The 21172-nt window shown below is 32.9% G+C and overlaps 2 protein-coding genes across 4 annotated transcripts; both read left to right on the forward strand.

The window, feature by feature from the left end:
* The first annotated feature begins 1310 nt into the window (after positions 1-1310).
* LOC11419286 (MLO-like protein 1) lies at positions 1311-5761 on the forward strand. The gene is made up of 12 exons (XM_003604023.3): positions 1311-1839; positions 1937-2053; positions 2138-2198; positions 2293-2387; positions 2723-2797; positions 2915-3003; positions 3176-3225; positions 3858-3898; positions 4566-4775; positions 4928-4995; positions 5126-5186; positions 5271-5761. Exons 1-12 carry the CDS (start codon positions 1399-1401, stop codon positions 5514-5516), a joined length of 1554 nt encoding a protein of 517 aa, XP_003604071.1. The 5' UTR covers positions 1311-1398; the 3' UTR covers positions 5517-5761.
* A 3838-nt stretch (positions 5762-9599) lies between these two features.
* Positions 9600-19673, forward strand: LOC11414320 (UTP--glucose-1-phosphate uridylyltransferase). Of its 3 annotated transcripts, none has more exons than XM_003604025.4 (19): positions 9600-10457; positions 10547-10637; positions 10747-10807; positions 11016-11093; positions 11179-11229; positions 11316-11368; positions 12133-12205; positions 12391-12448; positions 12563-12609; positions 12713-12763; positions 13352-13384; positions 13556-13593; positions 13676-13751; positions 13828-13884; positions 14292-14375; positions 14470-14568; positions 14652-14756; positions 16129-16200; positions 19135-19673. In XM_003604025.4, the coding sequence occupies exons 1-19, from the start codon at positions 9719-9721 to the stop codon at positions 19165-19167; spliced, it is 1899 nt and encodes a 632-aa protein (XP_003604073.1). In that variant the 5' UTR covers positions 9600-9718; the 3' UTR covers positions 19168-19673. The 3 variants fall into 3 exon arrangements, with proteins under 3 accessions (XP_003604073.1, XP_013462360.1, XP_039688156.1); XM_013606906.3 differs by having other exon boundaries at positions 13562-13593; XM_039832222.1 differs by lacking the exon at positions 14652-14756.
* The last annotated feature ends 1499 nt before the right edge of the window (positions 19674-21172 follow it).

Raw genomic sequence — 21172 nt, forward strand, 5'->3', positions numbered from 1 at the left:
ATTCCATTTATGATTTTAAGAAAAGAAGTGTGACATTCCGTTTATGTGAATTACTCTAATTAAATAAATGAAATTTATACGTTGGGAAAACGAGGTGTTACACGACTCCATGATTTCTCTGAAGTTATCTTTTATAAAATATAAAACTCCACAATTAACAAAACAGTCTTAATTATTGTACACCCATATAAAATTAGAGTAATAATATTTGTATAATTATTTGATGATAATTTTTTTTCCTCTCTTTTTCTTGTATATATAGGGACTAATATGAAAATAATTTAAATGTTGAGGGACCAATATGACAAAGTATGAATTATAATAATTTTTGTTATATTAGTCTCTACATTAAAATGTTGATTGATTATTTTAACGCCATAAACTATTTTAGAATTTCGACACATTAAAATATTATTATAATTAATCATTATATATTTTGAGACTAAAATAACTATTACCCAAACATTCACCTAATTTAATACCGTGCATTCTCTTTATGTCTTCCCATCGTCTATCTATCTATCATGTCATTTCTTTACTTAATTGTTATGATTAATTTGTTGGTTTAGAAAGGAAAGGGTTCCCATCGTCTATCTATCTTTCATGTTCCTTCAAAAAAATCTATCTATAATGTCCATCCATTTCTTTACTTAATTGTTATGATTATTAATTTGTTGGTTTAAAAAGGAAAGTGTTAAATATGTTTTTGATTCTTATAAAATATATTAACTTTTCATTTTAGTCTTTTTATAATTTTGCTATAACTTTTAGTCGCTATAAAACTTTAAATTACAACTTTTAGTTTTTATTTTTAAGTCAACACATGTATTTTTTAATGAAATTGTGTAAAAATATGTAGAATATTATACAATTATGTTAAAATAAAATAAGTTTTTTTTCAACAAAACATGAATTAAATATAAAGTTTTAACCACTCAAAATATAAAAGTTGATATTTAATTATGTTTTGTTAAAAAAATTATTTTGTTTTTAAGATTCTTATAATATAATAAAAAAAATTGTAATATTTTATTCAAAAATAATTTTTTTACATAGAACTTTTTTTTTTTTTTGTCTTAGATGAAGTGGTAATCCACTGAAAATAAACTCACACACAACTATGAGGTCCAGGTTCAAACCTGAATTATGACGTCCGACTTTACAATTTTGGCATTTGTCAATTGAGCTAGAATTTCTGGTCAAGTCAAGTTAGCATGTATTTTACATAGAACTTTAACTTGGAAGGATCAAAATAAAGATAAAAAACTTTTGGTATATTTACATGAAAAAAACGCAAGGAAAAGTAAAAGAAGAACGGTTGGCACGTTTGAGTTCGGAGTGAGATAGATAGATATATATAGAGAGAGATAGAGAGAGAGAGAGAGAGAGAGAGAGAGAATGAGTGGTGGAGGTGAAGGAGGAGAAGAAGAAAACACACTTGAGTTCACACCGACGTGGGTAGTTGCCGGTGTATGCACTGTGATTGTTGCCATTTCACTTGCGGTGGAGCGTCTTCTTCACTATGGTGGAAAGTTCCTTAAAAGTAAAGACCAAAAGTCACTTTACGAAGCTCTTCAGAAGATCAAAGAAGAGTTGATGCTTTTGGGTTTCATTTCTCTTCTTCTTACTGTTTCTCAAAATCGTCTTACCAAAATATGTGTTCCTCCCGGTGTATTGCGTCACATGCTTCCATGTAGTCTTGAGGACAAAAAAGAATCACATTCGCATTCAGCTTTCTCTTTTCCTGGTAGAATTGCAAGACGTCTTCTCGCAGATCGCCTCCTTGCAGAATCGGAATCAGCAGAAGAACCTCTTAAAACTGGTTTCTGCGGTCGCAAGGTTTCTTCTATCACTCATTATTATTATTAACTCTACTCTCGATTCATTCATCCATTGATCTGTTTGTTCTTCCATTTTTTTTTATTTTTTTTTACAGAACAAGGTTCCTTTATTATCTGTCGAAGCTTTGCATCACCTCCACATCTTCATTTTTGTTCTCGCTGTTGTCCACGTCACTTTCTCCGTTCTCACTGTTGTTTTTGGTGGCGCAAGAGTCAGTTTACTTTTTTCTTAATTCAAAATACAGATCTATCTATCATTATTTATTTCTTATCTTATTGTAATAATAATATAATAGATACGTCAGTGGAAGCACTGGGAAGACTCTATTGCAAAGGAGAATTATGATACTAACAAAGGTTTACTACCTTATAACTTATTATTATTCATTCATTCATTGCACATGCTAATTTATCAGTATTAGTATTGCAACACAATTCTGTATCATTGCAGTTCTCAAACCAAAGTTGACTCATGTTCAACAACATGAGTTTATCAAGGGCCGCTTTTCTGGTTTCGGCAAAGACTCTGCTCTCATTGGTTGGTTGGTATGTTGATTACTACTACTTTTTCATCAATTAAACATGGCTTGCTTTTGTACTGTGTAACCTCACATTATTCATATTTCACATTTGTTTAATTTATCTATATCATTTTCAATCTATTGCCATGTTTTCAATCTTGTTTTTTTCCCCTAGTTTTTTTTTTCTTTATGGTTGATTACCACTATACAGTTCTTTTATACATGAACACATCCAGAATAACAATATCTTTCCTGTAAACTGCACGACAAATGATTGATTTTAGAAGGTCTAATCTAAGTGTCCATGCCTTTCTTTTCTTTAACTTTTCCATTTTTCCTAATCTTTTATACTTCTTTCAGCAATCCTTTTTCAAGCAATTTTATGGCTCTGTGACAAAATCAGATTATGTCACATTAAGACTTGGTTTCATTACGGTAAGGTTCTATTGTACCATATTTGTTGTCAAATGATCTCTCAATTAATTGGCTTTTATCTGGAGGCTCCAATAAATGAATCATAATAACATCCTTTGGTATATTTCTTTGTTGTAGACCCACTGCAAGACAAACCCAAAGTTTAATTTTCACAAGTACATGATTCGTGCCCTTGAAGATGATTTCAAGCAAGTTGTCGGCATAAGGCAAGTGCTTCGGTAGACTAATTTTGTCAAAAATAGTTGTCATTTCTATGCAAATCACACTCGCAGATATACATCAGTTTAGGTGGCAAGAAAACTCTATCTTTGTTCATCTCATTGCATAAAGTTATTGATTTTTGTAATAGCAATTCTAAATATATTTTCATGGTTGCAGTTGGTATCTTTGGCTCTTTGTGGTCATCTTCTTGTTGTTAAATATCAATGGTATGCTTTGAGACACACATCTATGCTTCATGCTAATATATATTGCTTGTCATCATTTTTTTTTAAGAAGTGTTATTTGAACAACCATTTGTGTGACAACCATAAATTTACAAAGAAAAATATGTATCGACACGGAAACCAAAAAAATAGAGAGAGAAAGTAAAAACATAATGTGAGTATGGGAGAGAAAGTTGTCACAAAATGCTCGTACAAATATCATTTATCTTTTTTTAATTATATTTCAATTCATCACTTAACTGGCTCTTACATGGGTGAAGTGATGCTTCTGTTAAGTGACAAGTCTGGCATCCAGAACCTATTTATGTTTCTTCTTATAACATTATCTGATCTAAAATGGCCATTGTTGTTGGTATTCCTATACCATTTATTATTATTGTTTACATATGCATTAACTCTATTGATCTTTGTGTTTGTTTATAAAGTTTATTTAAACAACACTTTCTGGTATGATAAATTTTTGTGATTGGGTGATCAGTCAAGCATGACTGGCATGACCAGTTTAGTTTTGTGTACAAGGACTTGTTGAACTAATAACTTCTTTTGCTTTTTGCTTGTTATCTAAAATCATTACTTCGAATCTCACAATTAAGAAGTCTGCTTTACTCTTTCAGGTTGGCATACATATTTCTGGATTGCTTTCGTTCCTGTTATTGTAAGTACCTTAATAAAACCTTTTCCTTTTTTATTGTTTATTTTCATGGCCACACATTAAGTTTACTCAGCTTCCAAATCTCTCATGTCTTAATTTTGTGAAAGGGATAGGAAGAATTGAACAATGTTGCATAAAGTTTCTTAATCAACTCTAACAAGTATCTGCTACATTGTTACCAGAAAATGATCTCAACAGTACCCTTACACTAGTAATAGTATACATATAACCAAAAAAAAAAAAAAAACTGGTATAGTATAGACATAGTATACTATCTTTTACTCTGTTATGTTAAGCAAGAAAAGTTACTTTGTCAATAAGCCCACTCCATTAGTTTACAACATCTGAGTAAGAATGACATATGTTATTTGTTGTATATTGGATGGAATTTCTTTTTCTTTTCTCTCTAGTTTTTTCCAATTTATTATTATTACCCTTGGTTATGGTTATAGAAAAGTCGTATCCTTTTGCTAGTGTTGCCCTTTCTATCAGTTATGGTTTCTTGTTTACCTTATTTTCACAGACATGTTTTTCTACTTGTACTATTTTTTCATGCAAATTGATGTGTTAATAGATTTTATATTCAGAACATCCTCTATTTTTTTTCTTGTCCCTGCACCTTGCATCTTCTGCTTTTTTGTTTCTCAGTTTCTCATTTCCGTTCTTTCAGCTTTTACTTTCCGTGGGAACAAAGCTGGAGCATGTAATAACCCAACTAGCTCATGAAGTAGCTGAAAAGCATGCAGCCATAGAAGGTGACTTAGTTGTACAACCATCAGATAATCACTTTTGGTTTCATCGGCCTCACATCGTTCTCTTCTTGATTCACTTTATCCTCTTCCAAAATGCTTTTGAGATAGCATTTTTTTTCTGGATATGGGTAAGCAAATTTTTTGGAACCATAACTTGCAATGTTGTCTGCCAACCATTTTACTTGTTCTTCTTTTCGTTTTCGAAAGGGCATGCTGTGGGGTTGAGGGATGTTTTGAGAAGTTATATTGAATGTAATAATCTATCAGCTCGTATTCTCAGGTTACATATGGATTTGACTCCTGTATAATGGGACAAGTTCGTTACATTGTTCCAAGGCTCGTTATTGGGTAATTGCATCACTTCTCTTTTCTTTTGTGCGTTTATGATTTCTTTTTCTGCTCGTGCATTCTGAAATCTCAAGTTCAACCTCATTTGTCTTTCCTCTTGTTTTTTTGTCCTTCTATGTTGGGGTTATAGGGTATTTATTCAGGTACTATGTAGCTACAGCACCCTACCACTCTACGCAGTTGTTACACAGGTACCTTTGCACAGCTATTCAAACCTAAACGCAGATTAAGTTTTTGTCTTCTTTGCATTGAATTCTATTATTCTGACACTGTAGATGGGAAGTCACTTTAAGAGGGCAATATTTAATGACCATGTGCAAGTGGGCATTGTTGGCTGGGCAGAGAAGGTAAAAAAGAAGAAAGCACTAAAAGCTGATGGCCAGCCTAGCCAAGGAAGTTCTCATATTCATGAGGGTAGTACTGGTAGTAGTACTGGAATTCAGCTTGGTTCAGTTTTCCAGAAGAGGGCATCAGCTCCCGAAGACACTACTTCTGTAACTAAACCTGAGGGGTCCAACTGAGTATGCTTATCTAGGTTAAGTTAATGTTATAAACGCAATAGGATGCTTTGTAGGCTTACCTTATTTTGTAAAGTTGTGTGAGTATAACAAATTGTAGTTTTTCTATATCTTATTTTCTTTGCCAGCGTGGTGAAGCATTGTCTTTGTAGGACATGCTGGACTTGGTATAGGTATGTGGTGAAAGATGTACAAGCTTGATGCCAGCAATGCTGTGTTCATTTCTAAGATCCTAAGCTCTGCCACCACACCCTCTGACTAGTTACTACACTTATAATCTGTCATCTGCTTTTTGCTTTGTGCATGACCTAATAGTAGGGGTGGGCATGGTTCGGTTAACCATATTAACCGAACCGAAGTGTTGAAATGGTTCGGAATAACCGAACTGAACCGTTTAAGGTTTGAAACTAACCTAACTGAACCAAAGTTATGGTTCGTCTAACCGTTTGCTTGCCTTTAACCGAACCGAACCAAAACCAAAATTTTGAACCGAAATGTATTTTTTTTTTAATCCTTTTGCTAATTTAATTGTGTTTTTTTTTTGTCCTTTTTAAATTTAATTGCAGGGTATTCGAATCATTATTATTATTATATTAAGTGTAATCCATTGATAAATGTTTGTTTGTGAATAATGGTGGTGATAAGAGTTTTCACTATGTATTTTCTTCTTTTGGCTTTAATGTTATTATAACAAGAAACGCATAAGTGCATTAACAAAGTATGCCGAAAAACATACAGTCGTAAAATACTATAATGCAAAAAAACGCAAACAGACCAGAGTTTATTATCGATGACACTGAAGGTGCTCATGATGGTCCTTTGCAAACATTGAAGTGGGGACTAAACTACAAACACCAGAACTGTAGCCTATCTAATTTAAGTTAATGCCAAAGCAACTTTTAGAAGAAAAAAATTCATTGTGTTAAAGAACTCGATTGAAGGATTTGTGTAATTAATCTAATTGTTTGTGAAATGTTGTTTTTTTTGTATTTCCAAACTGTTGTAGTCACGCCGCCTCCAGGATAAAACAAGCCCAGTTACAACTGTGCGGTTAACTATGCACTGTAGAAAACCCGATCGAGAATTACACCCTTAAATACGGTACTAAGACCACTCTTTAATACTGAAACCACTTTAATATGATATTGTTATCATTCTGTTATGGTGTTGAGACCACTCAAATATGGTGTTACCACCATTCTAACTTTAATTTTTCCAAAACATCAATATGGCACTACGACCACTCAAATATGGTGATACCACCATTTCTCCTCAAATAGAAAAATATTGAAATACTTTTTATATATACTGTTAAGATCATTCTTAATTCCGACGGGACATTGTTATTCCAAATAGGGACTATGATCTTAAAAGTACTCTTTATTCTGAAGGGACATATATTATCGAAGGGATTATGTTTTAAGACCATTCTTAATTCCGAAGGACATTCAACCGAAAAGCGACTATGGTCTTAAGAACACTCTTAATTCCGAAGGGACAGAAAAAAAGAAGATGAAGAGAAGAAAGACTCGTCAACACAAGTCAAGAAAGGGAGAAGAGAGAAAGAGTTCCCGACAACTCAATGAAAATCTTTGGTGTGTTTTTGAACTTAGTGGAGTCCTCTATTTATATAGAGATTCTGTAACTGTTTTAGCAAAAATTGCGACAACAATTACTCTAATGGATAAGATTAAAATGGAGTTTATCCATTAATAAGTTCAACAACACTTGTGGATAGGATCAAAAGAAACAAATCCACAAAAGTTGAGGAAACAAACTATTGGATTTGAATGAATGAAATATAATAATAATTAAATTATTATTCTTATCACAACCACCATAAGCTAAATTTATCGAAAGTGATATTCTCGAATAAAATAATAACTACTATTATTTTTATCATTATCAAGTATTTAAAATTAAATACCACAATTTAAACACTACTAATGTGTGTGTTCTATTTTATGTGGGACCCCCACACTATATTTTTTCAATTCACACAACATTAGATCAAATATAATTACTTGGTGTTTAATCTTCCAATTTTTCATCCAACATCATGGGCATAACTTCAACCTACTCCACGGTTACACCATGGAAAAATTGGCATTCCAAACAGTTAAGAGTTATAATCATTAATTAGATTGCCAGATTCACTACATGGTCTGCACTTTCTTTTGCAATTTTGCATAAAACTTTTCTTCGGGGGTAACTGAGAGAGAAGTGGAATAAACAACCGGAAAAAGTGTCGTGTCAAAAATAAAATAAAATAGATGTGAAGATTGCATGGTTTTGAAAATAGGAAAACTTTGGAGTTTCTGGTAAAAAAAATTGAAAATCAGTCCTACTGCATAATTCAAAATCCACAATATAGAATTTTATAAAAAAGGGTTGCCATTCTTGAATACTAAAAAAATATTCCAAATTCTTACAAAATTATTTACTATTGAATCCTAAATGGATTGATTGTAATCTTTTCAAATAAATAGATTTTTTAGATGTAAATCCTAAGGTTTTTTTTTTTTTTTTTAAGGAGTCTTTAAGGTGTGTTTGGATTGAGGGGAAGGATAGGGAGGACTTAATTTCTTTTTTAAATTACGGACTACATAACATGCTTTTCTTAAATAAATCAAATGTGATTGAAGCATTATATGTTCGTTTATTATGTTAATACGCTAACTTTTTAAAAAACATTTCATAATGTCCGTGATTTAAAAACGAAAACCAAACTCTCTCCTCTTTTTCCCTTATAAACCCTTCATGCAAACACACCTTCAAATTTTTAAATGGTACTAACTTATACACTACAAAAAAAAATGGTACTAACTTTTTATGAAAACTAGTTTAATCAATACATTAATAAATTTAAAATGGTACTAACTTTTTATGAAAACTAGTTTAATCAATAAATTTAATAATACATCAGAGATTTTTAAGTTTCACGTTTGTAATAAATTAATCTTTAAATTATTTTTGTCTCATATCAATCCTTTAAGTTAACAAACATTTTCAACACCACCTTCTATTTTAAAAAAACTTTTAAAAACTTACGAAATTTTGTGCCATATCAGGTATGTCTAACTTTTATCAGTTGTTTTCATGTATATTGACTGTTTGCTTGTTTGTAAAATAAACGTTGGTCTTCCTTCCCATATTTGTGAAACAAATGCTAGTTTTCCATACCATGTCATGATACATCAGATTTTTTATTTTATTTTTGAAACTGCAAAATTAATTATTATGGCCATATCATTCTTAGACATACTGGTGAAGATGATGAATGAGTTGAGCGGAGGAATTGCTTAATTTCGGGAAAAAAAATCAAGCACAAGCAAACCAGGAAAAAAATAAAATTATGTATTGATTAAAATAAGGGAAATAAGACCTTTAAAATAATTAATAGATATACGGTGGACCACTTTTAAGGTTGATCAACTGTAGACATTTAAGGTTAAACTTAATAGCTAACGATTTATTTGACAAATCAAAAAAAAAAAGTGAGGGACTAAAACATGAATTTTATTAATTATGAGATCAAAATGAAAACTTGAAATTAATTAGGAGACTAATGGATCAAATAAGCTTAAATTAAATAATTGTAGGTTTAAATATGCCTTTAGTCCTTACACTTTCATCAGATTTTGACATTGGTCCCTACATTTTTTTTGTTTGGAATTGGTCCCTGCATTTTGTAAAAATATTCGTATTGGTCCCTTTATTAACTTTTGTTAAAAAAAACACAAAACTATTGGTATTGGTCTCTGCACTTTGTAAAAATATTGGTATTGGTCCATGCACTTTGTAAAAATATTGATATTGGTGCCACGTGGCGTGAAATGATTGGGCCACGTGACACTCCGTTGGTTCTGTGTTTTTTTTTGTAACAGAAAGTTAACAGAGGGACCAATACCAATATTTTTACAAAGTGCAGAGACCAATGCCAAAAAAAAAAAAATGCAAGACCAATGTCAAAATCTGATGAAAGTGCAGGGACTAATGACACATTTAAACCATAATTGTATAATTAAATTGAGGAAATTGAAAATGTAATTGCAAATACTATACTGGTAAAAACAAGTTTTATGTTCCTGTATAATAAATTTTGTTTTACAGTTGATTGAGAAGGGAGGGAGAGAGAGAGAGAGAGAGAAACCCTAAAAGCATTGAAGGTTTTGAATTGGAATTGGAATCAATCGAGAAGAAGCATGACGATTCATTCTGTAGTGATACAGAAGCTTCTTAGCACAAATGCACACATTGGTCGTCAAGTCGCCACTCATCATTTCAAAGATTACACTTACGGCCTTCGCAACAGAATGGCAATCATCGATTCCGATAAGACTTTGATTTGTATGCGAAGTGCTATCAATTTCATCTCTTCCCTTGCTCGCCATAATGGTCGATTCATGTTCATCAACACCAATCCTCTCTTCGATGAAATCTTCGAACTTATGTCCAAAAAGGTTGGATGCTACAGTCCCTCTTCCAATTCTCTCTGGCGTACTGGTGGATTTCTCACCAACAGCAACAGTCCCAAGAAGTTTCGATCTCGCAACAAGAAACTTTGCTTCGGTCCCACTCAGCCTCCCGATTGCATCGTCATTGTCGATACTGAGAGCAAGTCTTCTGTTATTGACGAGGCTTTCAAACTTCACATTCCAATTGTCGCTCTTGTTGATTCTGCTATGCCTCTCCATACTTTCAGCCGCATTGCTTATCCCATTCCCGTTAACCCCTCTGTTCAATTTGTCTATCTTTTCTGTAATTTGATTACCAAAACACTGCTTCTCGAGAAGAACAACAACAACAACAACTCTAATATCAAACTTCTTGATGATGATCATCATCTGAGGGAAAAACAAGCTGCCAAGGAGAAGAGTAATTTGGCTGCTAAGCTTGGCGTCACTGTTATCCCCTACGATGCTATATCACCCTTGCCCCAAGGTAGTACTACACCACAACTTTTCTACTTTCTCTCTATTTCTTCAAACTAGTTAGTTAGTTAGTACTCACCATTTTCACATTCAAACCAGATGTTGAACAAACTAAGAATCTTTTGGACAAGCTTGTTGTTTTGAAGCTCAATCATGCCTCAGGAACAAATATGGGTTTTCAAAACCCCAAGTAAGCATCCCTCCATATCTTATTTTATGTCTCTTTTGCGAATGTCACATTATTCAAAATGTCACACTTTACGAATTTATACTAATCAGACTTACCTGCTTTCATGTAGATCTGCAATGGATATTTGTGACGGACAGACATTTTTAGACTTAATCATTAACCAGATTGAGGTCAGACATTTATACTTCACATATCAGTTATGGTACTCACATTATCATTTATTCCTTGGGCCTGTTGCAAAATATTTTTGCAAGTAGTCCAGTTTGTGCATATACCTCATATAACATATGCAACTCATATTTTCCATCAATATATACTTAGTTGCCATTGACTGGTTTTTTAGTTTTGACTATTTTACTGCTGTAACTTTTTTTATAGACCCTCGACTCCAAGTACGGAAGCCGGGTTCCATTGCTGATTTTTAACAAAGATGACACTCATGATAGTACTTTAAAGGTGAAATGCCATTTCGATTTCCATATTTGATTGTATTACCCACCTTGTCTATTATTGAAGTGTTTAGCTTCATCATCTTCCGTAGGTTTTGGAAAAGTATTCGGAATCCAGCATTGATGTGCGCACTTTTAAGCAGGTTTGCATTTGTTCTATATTTTGGATTTTGGATGAATTGATATTGATTTGTGTTTACTCCTGATCAATACATCATAATCTATGTAGGGTAAAGGTCCAGAGCTAACATTATCAGATGGACATAGCAGTAAGGAGGAAGTGTACGTCATCTTTCAAACATCTATCTCTTAGATTGAATTTTAGATATTCATATGCACACTTGTAGAGAGCAATAGATCTTAAGTTTCAGAGCTAAATGTTTATTATTACTAGGGACATTTTATTCAATAATGTTGATATTACTACTACCTTCATATGGCCTAGCTGTTGCCAGCAGTAGCTTAGATGCCTACCCTAAGCTTAGACATGTCAGAGAAGCTACAATATTTTAATTAATATTTTTTATGTTTAAACTAGCATCTGAATAACGTTGACATAAAATTCAAAGCATGTAATCATTTCTCGTCAATTTTCCTTTAATTAGTTCGAAACCATGATATATTCACATTCACCGCTTCAAAATTGTTAATCGCTCTAACATGGATATTCTAGTCTAGAATGACATCATAGATAGAAGATAACTATTGTTTACTGGATTGTTAATAAAACATTCAACTTTATAAAGAACTGCGAAAGTATTCATATTACTTTGAAGTAACCAGAGTTTTTTTTACCATAACTTAAAGAAAAATATTAACAGTAAATATTTAACACCTGAGAATTTGAGATGTCAAAGGAATAAGTATTTGGCAATGGAATTACAAAATTTACCATGCCTAATAGTCAAACTATCATTATCAATAAATAAAACTCTTGACTGCATTTATATTTCAAGATATTGCACTATTTTCTCCATGATTTGCAAATTTCTTACATGATAAATAATGTCATTTTAAACTAACCTGCTAATTATATACATGTGCAGGCATACATTTGACAATGGTGATATATTCCGTTCACTAATGATAGGTGGAACCCTGGATTTATTATTGTCACAGGTATGCACGAGCACCCTTCATATCTCCTTTTTCTCGCTCTTTTAAAACTTTTAAGCATGAGCTCAAATTATATTATACAACAGTAAAAACACAAGCTGTAATCAGAGATGCTCGTATATGTGCATATTTGGGATGTGCTCATTTGTTTGTGAATTTCTTACTAAGTTTCTCATTTTATTTTCTAGGGAAAGGAGTATATCTTTGTGATGAAGTGCGACAATGTGGGAACTATCATTGATCCAAGTATCCTTCTTATAGTCTTATCATGATCTAAAATATTGTTTATTCAATGGCTTCCTGACCATGGATTGAGACTTAAATATTTTGATTTTAGTCAACCTTGACTACATTATGTAGATATACTAAATCATTTGATGACAAATGCTATTGATTATTGCATGGAGGTAAATAAAACTATTTTCATCTATCCTGTGTAACACTGCTACTTCACTTTTTTTAAGGTATCCGAGTTTCCTGATTCATTTTCTTTCTTCTTTCTTTTTTCAGGTAACACCAAGCCATTCGTCTAATGTGATCTTAACTCCAATGAATTTTAAGGTGCATTTTCTTTTCCCTCCTCATTTAGTGTCTTGAACATTTGTTCTAGGACTTGTATTTGTTTGATGCTAAATTAATTAGTCTTGAGGTGCCAGTTTTACCCTGTGGCAGTATATACAACTAGATATTGTGATTTTTTAAATTCAGAAATTCAAACATATGAACTGGAAAGGTATCATGAGGATAAACAAACATCTTTAAACTTACAGGTCTATTTGATTTTACTTTCATCTGTAATTACAAAAAATGTCACCTTGTTCTCAATTTGTTTCCTATTTCATAAGTTTTGTATAGGAATCAATTAAGCAACTATTTCTTGTTTCCCCCTGTTTCCTATGTAAATTATTGTAAATAGAAATGGAAACAGATCAAAGAGGTCTTAAATTTGTAATTTTCATTGGAGATCCTATGGTTAAGCACATTTTGAGATTATTTGATGTGAGATCCATTGCACTTATCTGCATGGTCTAGGTCCTGAGTCAGGACCTACTAATTCTTGTCAAATGCTTATTAGGTAATGGGGTGATTTGGTTACTAGAATACTTAAACTGCGTGTGCTGAAAATTAAATGTTTTGCAATCTATGCAGCTTAAGGAGATTGTTCGAAACCAAGATAAAGATGTAAGTCCTTTTATTTTTCACAACTTCCATATATTTGTATTACATTTTTTCTTTTTATGCAACAACATTATATGTTTTATACAAGGTTGCCAACAAGACTTGTGAGCTTATTATAAGTAATGCAATTTATTTTCTATCTTTGTTTTTTTTTTCCTGACTGACTTATTGTAGTTGAAGGACAAATGCAAACTTATTGATACAACAAACATGTGAGTGAAATGCTGGTTTTCGTTCATTTTCTTGCGTAAATTTTTTAAATCTAGTAATTTTCTCGTTTGGTCCTCTGTATAGGTGGGTGAGTTTAAGAACCATTAAGAGGCTTTTTGACACTAATAGACTAAAGCTCCAGATGCCCCCAATCTCAAAGGTACAATTCCTTATTATTAGTCCAGCATTCTACTGCTCTCTTATTGAAAATGAATTGAAAGGGTTACTGCTCCCAGGAGGATGACTATGATCAAACTCTTCTACAAGGAACAGATGCTGGACAGGCAGTACAGGTATTTTCATTATTGTTTATGCTTCTCTGTCACATCTTCATGTTTTTTCTTCTGTTTTTATGTTTTTCTTTTGCATAAAACAGGATTACCGTTCTTATTTGAGACTGTAGTTTTAGCAATTGCAGCAATAAATATAAAACTAGTTAATCTGCAATGGTGCAGGTTCAATTCTTGTTAATATATCTTTTTTTAACCTGTAAATTTTTATCACCACCGGTGCTATAAACACTGAAGCTTATTTCGGTTAGGTAGTAGTAATGTCACAAATCACAATGGCCTTTATAACCTAGTGCAGAGGAAATATACTATCAAGTATTAACTGATATTGCAGAAACTTGGTTCGATTAGTTATGAAGATGCTAATTGCTGTTTTAATGTATCTTTTTTTTTTTTTTTTTGAATTCCAGTTCTTTGATAATGTGATTGGTGTCTCCATACCCGAATCTCGTTTTGTTCCCTTGGATACAACATCAGATTTACTGCTTCTGCAGGTAGCAAATCAAATCTATATGTACATTCCGCTAATGAAAAACATACTTTGCTTTAGATGACTGACTTCCTCTCACCAATTATGTATCCTTGCAGTCAGATCTATACACTTCTAGAGAAGGTGTTTTAGCTCGCAATCCAGCTAGAACCGACGCTTTAAATCCTGTGATAGACTTGGGACCCGAATATGAAAAGGTGAAAATTTTCTTATTTCTTGTCTTACCCATGCCTTGTTTTTATTCCCTTTCAAATGAATTATATATATGTTCCATTCTCAGATTGCTGACTTTCGAAGTCGGTTCAAATCCATTCCAAGTATCGTGGGGTTGGATAGTTTGATTGTGAGAGGCGACGTGTGGTTTGGGGCTAATATTACTTTGAAGGTATGATATATGTTTCTTTTTCTGTTAGTCGCGACTCGTGAGGCATGCTAATTAGTTGTTCTGTATTCCCTTCAATTGTCTAGAGGGTCCATACTCCATACTACACTTAGTGTTTCAAATTTCTTAGAACCACTTGGGGTATTGCCTGTATGTTCTTCTTTGAATATCATGGAAAACTTTTTACAAGCACTCTTTTTTTTATACCTTTGTATTTTTGAAATGAAAAGATATGGTAACATATTATTATGCCTCATATGCCCACTCTCCCGTTTTTTTCACCTTAGAGTGGGATGTATGGTGTATCAGAGAAAGTTGGAATTAGGTGAATGAGTGTTTGTATGCTATTATATTTTGACCTTGCTAGTTTGTAGAGAAATATAAGCACGGTTAAAAATTGAGAAATAGGATAAAAAAAACATCAAAGTGGATTGTTTGATACGTACGTTTAAAGACTCCAAATTGCAGCGCAATATCAGAACTAATTCAAATACATAAGTGGGTCCATGTATGATCTTGACAAGGATAATGCTTGCACAAGTTGAAACCGTGGATGGAACTTTATTGTCATGGGGATTTGTTGATGTGGCCAAGTTAGTAGGCTAGCCTGCATTATGAGGGTGAGGCGTTAGATGAGAGCGCATGAATAGTATTGTTAGGGTATGACTGCATGTCTGTGAGGAACCTTGGTCCTTGAAGGATAAACTGGAATTTATACAGTTATCTTTTGATTCAATATTACTATTAGCATCAAGCTTCTACTATTATGCAATGTCGATTGTTCTATAGCAGTTTTGAGGTTATAGTAGTTTTGTGGTCAAGATATTTAATACATTTCATCATGCAAGAGTACTTTGGGTTTGAAGAAGCAAAACATGGACCATGCACAGGCTCAATTTTCCTTGCACCAAAATTCAACTATATTTTCGTATAATATGGGGTTGATATTATCAAGCTCTAGACCTTACCTTATCTCTTTCCTGGATTATCCAGGAAAGAGATAAATCAGTTTTTTTTTTAATGTTGTAAATCTACATCTACAGATTGTAATTGTACCTTACCAAGACCCTAAACAGTATTTATGACTATTTTTTCTCTCTGCCAAATTTCCTTCAACTTTTCTTCTTGTTCAAAAGTTGTTAAGTTTTCTGCTTTTCATGTGGAATAGAAGATTGACATTAGCTCAAGTTCGAGTAGAAAACCTAATTATAATTTACTGCATTCAAATTCTATTAAAGTCTAGTAATTTAACTAGTTCATGATGCTACTAAATTTACACAGTTGGTTATGTAGGGTGAGTTTGTCTTGCCTACTGCCTGAAAGACCTATGGATTGTATTTATTTTTGCATTGCCTGACCTTTTACCCACTGTCAGGGGCACGTGACTATTGTTGCAAAACCGGGCTTGAAATTGGAAATTCCAGATGGAGTTGTGATTGAGAATAAGGTTCGATACTAGTTTCAGTTTGAGCTTTTGAATTTTTATATTACAAGTCTTCTTCTTTCAATGGTTTATATTCTTGTTTGTTTATTGGGTGGAGTAGTTGAGATGTCTTGAAAACGTTTGTTTTGTTTGAACTGGTATAACAGACATCATTGGTTTCTTGTTTTGTCTTTTGAAAACATGGGCACTTGTATTGATTTTATCAGAGGGTGCCCTTTTAGTTATGTATCTAGACTGCAAATATCTCATGCACGATTCCAATGGTTCTCCAACCGGGAGTCATAATCTTGATATTTCTAGACAACTCTTTTTACCCTCCTTTCTGCTGGACTTGAAATTAAATACACCAAATTCTGAATTCATTACGATTGAACCCTGTGTGAGGGTTAGACCCAAAGCTACAGTTATTCCTAAAACTGTTGATTTGTGAATCCCCATGCTCTCATGCCATGCTCAAACTTGGTCCTTTTGAACTATTTTGAAACTGGCCCTCTAATGGTGCATCACTCTTTCAGGGGTAGGTCCCATTTGATCCACATCATTCATACCAGTCATAAAAATTCCAAAGCCATCTCCCTTGGCCCTGATACTTCCTTTAATTGGACCAATAACATATTAAATATTTGAACAAATTCCTCCAGCAACTTGTCTAATTCAATGCTGCAAGTTGCTTTTCAGGTGCTAGAGTTTCTGACCTGTCTTATTAAATTCAAGTCACACTTCCTTAGCATGTGAATCTTGAACTGGCTTTATTTAACCGGGAACAAACGCACCCTCAATGTTCCCTTTCAATTGCTAGGCAGCAGGAGAGCACTTGAAGTACATGCTGCATTGATAGCTTAAGCTGGTTCATTTCCTTTAAAGAAAAAAGCTTTGGAATGGAATTAAAATCATGTTTTCATCTTGTTTTACATATCATCAAGTATTGAATACCACAAGGGCACTATGCAACAGTTCAACTGTCTTAAAAACATATTCCATCCAAATTAGGAATTTTTTCCCAATGATCACGTCAAAAGTTGTACTATACTGATAGAACCTGATAATAAAACTAAGTATCGCTGTTACTGAAACTAAACAGAGGGTGTGTACTACATAGATCTCTGTGAACAGGACAAGGAAAATAAGGAATGACAATTGAGCGGTAGGCTATTTAAGGTGCCTATCAGTGATCCTTCCCTTACCATCCTGTTGTTGCAACTGAAAACCCAACACATTCCATTCCTTTGTTACCCTCATCTCTCTCTCTCTCTCTCTCTCTCTCTCTCTCTATATATATATATATATATATATATATATATATATATATATAGGGCATATCAAGTGAGAGGAGTAATTATAATGAGAGATAAGAGGATTTAATAGGAGCCCTTAGATTAAATTAAATGGCTATGATTAATTCACTTGTTAAAAAGATAACATGTCCACCCCGTATCGTACACTCACATCTTCTTTTTCCGTCCTCTCATCTATCTGCATCATCCAGATACCAAAACCACCGCTTGTGTAATGATTGCAGCTCAAGGGTAAAAGATTACTCTTGCTCCATTTTCTATTTGCAGAATGAAATTGAATTTTGATATCTATAATTTAAAAATAATATTTTTGAACAAATTAGGGATTTTTGCTTCACCGATGTTGAAGCAATTCGATATTTTGAATTCAAAATCTTTAATCTTCCTTCATCTCGTTCGTGTTCTTCATCATTCGATGGTAGTAAAGTTGCAAAGTGAAATCTGGTTGTCTCTATGTCGTTCGATCTGGTTGTCGCCAATGTCTTTCCGTCGTCGCCATGTGTTAGATCTGGTAGCTTTGTTTTCTGTGGTTGTAATTTCTCAGTTAAAACAGAAAAATTATTTACTAAAAATCAAATTGATTTGCCAACATTCAAATAATTAGCCAGTTCCTAAAAAAATAGAGAATGTGATGTATCTTCAAAACTTCAATGAAACTGCGCAGCACACAGCATTTCAACCGAGGGAGATAAAAGAGATTGTGTGTGAGTGCATGTTTAATGACTAACTTAATACCTTCCATTGATATTAATCCAACGACTGTCAATTGATCCTCTCATCTCTCATTATAATTACTCCTCTCACTTGATATGCCCTCATATATATATATATATATATATATATATATATCAAATGAGAGGAGTATTTAGTGAGAGGCGACAGGAACAAATAATTACCCTCAGATTAAAATGAACGGTTCACGTTAAAAGCTGCACTTTAAATTGCACTTAACATGCTTAATTATACCACCGCACGTGTATTAACCAACACAGAGAAGAAAAGGAAAAATACACTCAGATTAATCGTTCATGTTCATCCACCGTCGTCTTCCCCAAAGCATCCACACTCAAAAGAAGACATCAAGCTGCTGCCAGGATCGTGTACTTCTGATACCAGTTGATAGAACCTTGTAAGATTCGTACTAATACTGAACAGGACTTATTTATTAATAAAACTCTGGGAATAATCCTTCCTTTTGAGTTGGTTATGCATTGAAAACAGAAAATACAAATGAAATTGAAGGAGGAAAGGGAATTGCTGTGAACTTCCACAAACTGCTAGGAAACAAGGAGCCTAGTCTTTTCCAACCAACCAGTTCAAAATAACCGAATGCCACCTGCTCTCCCTTACTCTATTTAAAACATACAACTAAATTAGGATTGGCCATTTCTATCGAGCCTGCACCTAACGTACACATTCCTAACAGTATGCCTACGAACATTCATTAAATGAATGCCTTTCAGCATGCTGACCTGAAGAGCATGGGGATTATGAAGCATTCCCCAACAAGCTTTAATTAATAGCATCATTGAAAGCCTTTTAATTTTCCAGCATTTATGACAATTTCAGCTAGTGACATGAACTTTTTCTCAGTTTTTTTCTTTTGGTAATTTTCTTACAATTTCTTTGTGCCAATTTACAGGAGATCAACGACATTGCAGATATCCAAGAATGAATGGTTCACCAATGTTGAGGGGTATTTGTTTCTAATGAATAGGTGACTCCAGATGCTTTGATTTGTCGTGCAATACAGTTACAAAGCTCGCCATCAGTTAGCTTTTCTATTTACTGGGAACCGAAAGGTTGAAGAAACAAATAACAAGTTTTGGAAGCGCCATAACAGTGATGAAATAATTGTCTCTACTCACTTATTTGGCCTTGTACCTTTCTAGCTTTTAGATAAAAAAAAGGCTTGATGCTGAGGTAATGAATAAAAAAGTAAAAGTGATTGTTTTCCTTGATACTACATAGTCTCATCAATTGTTTACTGTACAACGAGTTGGACCACAGAACAGACATTTTTTCATCCTATTTAATTGGAAGTATTATATTCGGCATTGACTTATTGTTATATACAGACGGTACAACAAAATCTTACTGTTTGTACTTTTTCTTTCGTCTGATGTTGCACCCTCATTCATGTCTATCAAACATCATAATCTGTGTAGGAATGTTTAATAACTGTTGCTGATTTCGTAATGGTTTCTTTTGAAACTCCTAGAGATTAACTGATGAAACACGGTGTTTTGCTAGTTTATCATGCATAGATACACACTTCAGTTCACACCCACCTACTTAATGCTCTAGCCTAAGGCTAATTGTAGTTGTGTGGGAAGGTTGAACTTGAGACTGGCTCAACAAAGCCAATCCTGTGTTATGATAAAACTAGCTTACCCAGGTATGTTTGTTTGCATGTCTGGTTTTGTATTCTCGTGTTCCAATGTGTGGTTATGTGTGAAATTACATTCTGTGGAGTGTGTTTTGATATATGAAGGCAGATACTAAACAAAAATGGAAACATATATGCATGGTGATACTTCACGGATATTTATAAGATACTCCATTTTTATTTTTTTTTGAACAAGCCAAAATGTAATTAAATTACCAGAAGTAATTCATCTCGCACAAGGTGTGCAAAAGAGAATCACTTAAATCAATACAATGTCAGTTCACCGGTGGCGCAAACGCAACCAGCATGGTTTCAGATCCAAAAACAAAGAAGATTACATGAATATACCCATACAAGACATAGGGTGTTGCCACCAGTCATGATAATTGAAAGCAAACACATGTAGTTTGGCTTTTAGCCACTGGAATGAGAGTAATTTCACTCAATGTTATAAGATACTCCCACACAAACTATGTTATAAGATACTCCATTAATACATATCCTAGAAAACATTAAGGTTAAAAAAGACAGAACACGGGAATTTAGTGGAGATGTCGATGGTTTAACTCAATGTGTGAATCAATACATTTGTCCATTGGTAAATCAGATTTAAAATTTATGTTACTTTTTTATAAATGATGGTGAAGAGAGAGAAGAGACTCCATCCGTCAAAATTAAACAAAATTTATTGAGTTATTTTAATGATATTTTTGTGGAAATATAGTGAATAAACTTATTTTTCAAAATTAAATTTAAAATACAATTATAAGAGTGCAATAACTCTTAGACTTAAATTTATGCAATATAGTTAATAAAACTATCAATTTAGTCTATAATATATTAGTCTCTCTTCATTTTCATTTTTAAGTATAATAAATAGTTTTAAAAGTATGTCATATCCGTCGATTTTATTCTTGCTAGGAAGATCTTAAGACTAAATTGACATGATTTCATATATTTTAGAGATTAAATTGATGGATTTAATATACTTTAGAGGTTAATTTTTATTTTGTATATACATTAAAAACTAAATTGGAGAGAGTGATTTTTTTTGGCTTAAATTATTTGTAATATATTGTAAGGAGAAAATTTAGGTACAATTTCTTATGTGTTTTTCGTATGATTCTTAACTATATTCACCATGATTTTCTCAAATCCATAATTTTCTCAAAGTTTGTTATATCCAAAAAAATATGTATTTTTAGTTAAGAACCATATGAAAAATACCTAAGGAATTGTATCTAAGTTTTCTCCATATTATAATACTAGAAAGAAAGTGAGGTTGATTGAA

This window comes from Medicago truncatula, chromosome 3 (assembly GCF_003473485.1).
Source record: "Medicago truncatula cultivar Jemalong A17 chromosome 3, MtrunA17r5.0-ANR, whole genome shotgun sequence".
Classification (NCBI taxonomy): domain Eukaryota; kingdom Viridiplantae; phylum Streptophyta; class Magnoliopsida; order Fabales; family Fabaceae; genus Medicago; species Medicago truncatula.